Raw genomic sequence first — 4,837 nt, 5'->3', positions numbered from 1 at the left:
AATGTGGTGCTAACCAGCCTTTCTTTTTTCAACAGGCAATTTTCGAGCTGTCCAGAGGAGAGCAGGACCTGATTGAGGACCTCCAGTTGGCACGCAAGGTTAGTCCTGGACACACACACACACACACACACACACACATAAACAGAAAGCAGTTATAAGCAGAAAGGAATGAGTCGGCTCTCCTGAAATCCTCTCTGAGCTCCGTGAGTTTCTGTCTCCGAGGTGTGTGTGGAGCTTCAGTGCCTTACTGGCACTACGCGCTTTTGCCTCCGTGTGTGTGAGTTAACTCTTGTGCACTTGTGTCTGCAGGCGTACCATGATCCCATGCTGAAACTGAACATCATGACAGAGGAGGAGTTAACCCACATCTTTGGGGATCTGGACGCCTACATCCCACTCCATGAAGGTGTGTGTGTGTGCATATTATATATTTGGAACGTGTATTTTTGTGTGTGTGTGTGTGTGACCGTCTGTGTGACCTACTTATTTGCGTTTCTACTCAGATCTGCTGACCAAGCTCAGCAAGGCCACGAGGCCAGACGGCACTGTTGGAGAGATCGGCCAGATCGTGGTCAACTGGGTAAGCGCCTGCCCCCTGCCCCCTCTTCTGCCCTCTCACCCCCTGCCCCCTAAAACCCCCTGCCCCCTGCCCTTAACCCCTGCCCTCTCTTCTGCCCCCTCTTCTGCCCCCTGCCCCCTCTTCTGCCCCCTGCCCTCTCTTCTGCCCCCTCTTCTGCCCCCTGCCCTCTCTTCTGCCCCCTGCCCCCTCTTTAGCCCCCTGCCCCCTGCCCTCTCTTCTGCCCCCTGCCCCCTCACCCCCTGCCCCCTCACCCTCTAATCCTGTCCAATAAAGAGCCTTTGAAATCCTATACAAAATATATATATGTGTGTGTGTGTGTGTGCGCACTTTAACTTACTTGTGTGTGTGTGTGTGTGCAGCTGCCTCGTCTCAACGCGTACCGCGAGTACTGCAGCCACCAGCTGGCGGCCAAGGCTCTGCTGGACCAGAAGAAGCAGGACCGCCGCGTGGGTGACTTCCTGCAGCGCTGCCTGGAGTCGCCCTTCAGCAGGAAGCTGGACCTGTGGAGCTTCCTGGACATCCCCCGCACACGCCTGGTCAAGTACCCGATCCTGCTCAAGGAGGTGCTGCGCCACACGCCACCTGACCACGCTGACGTCACCAGCCTCCAGACAGCGGTGAGGAGAGAGACACACACACACACACACAACAGAGATCACACTCCCTCATGTGCACACACACACACACACATTCACATAACAGTATGAGCGTGTGTTTTAAGGAATGATGATGACCCACCCTGTGGCATTCCCCTGGACCTTGTTAATAATCGGTTTGTGTGTTTGCTCCGTGTGTGTAGATCTCCATTATCCAGGAGGTGCTGTCGGACATCAACACGCGCAAAGGCGAGTCTGAGTGCCAGTACTACCAGGAGCAGCTGGAGTTCCTGGACGATCGTCAGCGAGACCCGCACATCGAGCAGAGCAAGAGCCTCCTGTGCCACGGCGAGCTACGCAACAAGAGCAGCACGGTCAGTACGCACGCACGCACGCACGCACGCATAACAAGCAGACACAAGAAGACACACAGACTTAGATTAATGATCGGCGGCGACTCCATCCACAAAGTCACTCAGTCGCAAATGGCAACTAGAGCTCACACACCGGTGTACGTGTGTTTTGTAAAACAACACTCAAGCCTTTGTGCTCTGACCCTCATGATCAACAAGTCGACTTCAAACAGCGCCTCTAAATATGGCCGTCCAGACCAGCTCACACCATGACGCCACCACCTTACCGCCCTCACAAGCTCACACAACACACTGGTCAGCTGAACCTCATCAAGCTAATGTGTGTGTGTGTGTGTGTCTCTGCAGAAGCTGCACGTCTTCCTGTTTAATGAGGTCCTGGTGCTGACCCGGCCGGTCACTCGCAACGATCGCCACGGCTACCAGGTGTACCGGCAGCCTATCCCGTTGCGGGATATGATTCTGGAGGACCTGCAGGATGGAGATGTGAGGATGGGAGGATCCTTCAGGGGAGCCTTCACCAACTCTGAGAAAGGTGAGCGAGCGCACACACACTCTCTCACACACACACTCACACACGCACACACACTCACACGCACTCACACACGCACACACACTCACACGCACACACACACACACTCTCACACACGCCCTCACTCACTCACACGCACGCACACACACACACACACACACACACACACACTTAAATGCACTCTTTATGGTTAATCTTAATCATACAAACACACAATATAATCTTAATAAATTCCCTCTTATATTATATCAATAATTTGTGTGAGGTAATGACAATGATATTATTGAAAGTCTCCCTTGAGCTGGAAAGTGAACATGTTTGCTCTTTGTGTCTGTTTCAGCTAAGAACATCTTCCGTGTGCGCTTCACCGAGCCCTCTCAGGGCCAGTCCCACACACTGCAGGTCAACGACATCTTCCACAAGCAGCAGTGGCTCAACCAACTGCGCAGTGCCATCACTGTCCACCGGGGGGCAGCGCCCCCTCCCCAGACCCCCGCTGCAGCCCCTGTCACGACCTCCTCTGACTCGGACTCTGCGGTCACCCCCACCTGCTTGGACCCCCAGACCCCCCCCAACCCCCTGCCAGCGCTGCCGGCCTCTGGCGCACGCTCCAAGCGTCGCCCCCCCTCTTCGTCATCATCGTCGTCGACTTTGTCCTCGTCATCCTCCATGGAAGCGGACGAGAACTGCCCCCAGGGCACTGTGTTGCCCCCAGCCACGTCTCCCACCCCACCGTCCCCGATCCTCACCGCTGACCCTGCGTCATCCTCCTCATCATCCTCCTCTTCCTCGTGCTCCTCCACGACATCCCCGCCGCCTCGCAAGGCCAAGAAGGAGCGCCGCTCCCTCTGCTCCCTCGGGAAGAGGAAAGAGACCATGGTCTAAACCGGAGAGGAGGAAAGAGACAAATCTCCCTCTGGAGGACTCCTGCCTTCCCAGAAGGCCTCAGTCAGGGACTGAAATTTTAAGAAGCGGGTGGACTTCTATTTATGTTTTATATGTATGTGTGTGCACACACTCACATCTGAAAAGTGTGTGTGTGTTTCCGTCTTACTGTGCTGAAGGGCAGCTATATCTCTCCCCACCCCCCGTCCAATCCAACAGTATTTACACCATCAGCAAGGACTCAAGGGAATGATTACAGTAACACACACTTCCCACTCATCTGCATGTGTGTGTGTGAGTGTGTTTAGGGGTGGGGAGGGTCCTTGTATCGAGTCTTGTTTACTGTTCATTTAATATTTATGTGTTTTCTTTTCTTTTTGTAATTAAAGTTTTACATTTTTTCTAAGATATTATCGATCAGAAGTTGTACTGTAGCTCTTTTCAGTGTTGAAAACAGCACTGGTTTTTTAGCTTTTTCTTTTTAAAGCCAGATGTTTGAGGGAGAAAGGAAGGCGACGCTCAAACATATTGTTGTAAAAAAAAGAGAAACTAAATATTTTGTAAAGTCTGATTCTACTGGAAGTCCAGTTTTCGTCTACTCCCCACATTCCCATTGGTTTTCCAGCGGCATAGCTAGCATCATGCTAGCACACCTATTTTTATCTGGCTATAGGGTTTAATTGAATGAATTTGCAACAATCTCAGTTTAATATTTTTTTTTTTTGGTTTGTTTTTTTTAAACAAACATTATTTTGTCCTGTAAACTCCAATCTGAGCCATGTCGACAAATGCCGGATTTAACACGGAACACAAAAGATGGACACTTTGTAGCATTATCTCACAGCTGTGAGCTAATAGCACACCTTGGTAGCGTTACCATTAGCATTAGTGCTAGCATTAGCGCTACAGTTAGCTTGAGTGTTTATACCTGGGCAATTTGAGACTTGCCTTGTATATGCTGAATAGAAAGTAGCTGAATGTTGTACAGGTGGTAGCAATGCATGTATATGTGAAACAGATGGCAAACAAGAAGTATGTTCAGGGAAAGAGCAGATCGACTCTGAGGTGAGGTCAGCTATTTGAACAGCCAAATGGCGGTGAAGTACACACGCCCCGCCCTGGCTGGCCATTTGTTGATCCCGCCCAGAGTAGGAAGGGACGAGGCACTGGTGAAAAGCCAGTGAGATTACTAGGAAGGAAAGCGCATGTTGGTATGGTTGCTAGAATAAGTAGAAGGCTCTGAAATGTGATGTGTAAATTAAGCCCTTTTTTGTATAAAAAGAGTTTGTGTATAAAGAAGCAAAAAATGGAATGTGAGCGATAAAGGAAGAGTTAGTGCTGTGGGCTTTGTGTGTTACTGTGGTGTACAATGAACAAACCCAATCATCGTAATAAAGATGGCTGTAAGATGGACCACTAGTCTCTGAATGTCTCTTATTGGGCCTCTGCTAGCTCACGGTTTCAGCTTTCACCTCATCACACAAACACTCATCACACAAACACTCATCACACAAACACTCATCACACAAACACTCATCACACAAACACTAACACTCATCACACAAATACTCATCACACAAACACTCATCACAAACACTCATCACACAAACACTAACACTCATCACACAAACACTCATCACACAAACACTAACACTCATCACACTAACACTCATCACACAAACACTCATCACACAAACACTCATCACAAACACTCATCACACAAACACTAACACTCATCACACAAACACTCATCACACAAACACTAACACTCATCACACAAACACTCGTCACACAAACACTCATCACAAACACTCGCCACACAAACACTCATCACACAAACACTCATCACACAAACACTCATCACACAAACACT

The 4,837-nt window shown here is 49.9% G+C and overlaps 1 protein-coding gene across 2 annotated transcripts in view; it reads left to right on the top strand.

Annotated features, from left to right (window-relative positions):
- Positions 1-4,377, top strand: part of net1 (neuroepithelial cell transforming 1) — a 33,139-nt gene extending 28,762 nt beyond the window's left edge. For both annotated transcript variants that reach the window (XM_076302761.1, XM_076302762.1), the window contains 7 exons: positions 36-98; positions 310-406; positions 504-580; positions 940-1,197; positions 1,380-1,550; positions 1,896-2,082; positions 2,420-4,377. In XM_076302761.1, the coding sequence (XP_076158876.1) occupies positions 36-98; positions 310-406; positions 504-580; positions 940-1,197; positions 1,380-1,550; positions 1,896-2,082; positions 2,420-2,964 (1,398 nt within the window). In that variant the 3' untranslated portion in view covers positions 2,965-4,377. The remainder of the gene's footprint in view (positions 1-35; positions 99-309; positions 407-503; positions 581-939; positions 1,198-1,379; positions 1,551-1,895; positions 2,083-2,419) is intronic.
- The last annotated feature ends 460 nt before the right edge of the window (positions 4,378-4,837 follow it).

The sequence above is a fragment of the Alosa pseudoharengus genome, unplaced genomic scaffold (genome assembly GCF_046254945.1).
Source record: "Alosa pseudoharengus isolate Yale_2024_CS ecotype anadromous, Long Island Sound unplaced genomic scaffold, YU_APseudo_1.1 YU_APseudo_1.1_scf_24, whole genome shotgun sequence".
Taxonomy (NCBI): Eukaryota; Metazoa; Chordata; class Actinopteri; order Clupeiformes; family Clupeidae; genus Alosa; species Alosa pseudoharengus.
This window is presented reverse-complemented; position numbering and strand designations above follow the sequence as displayed.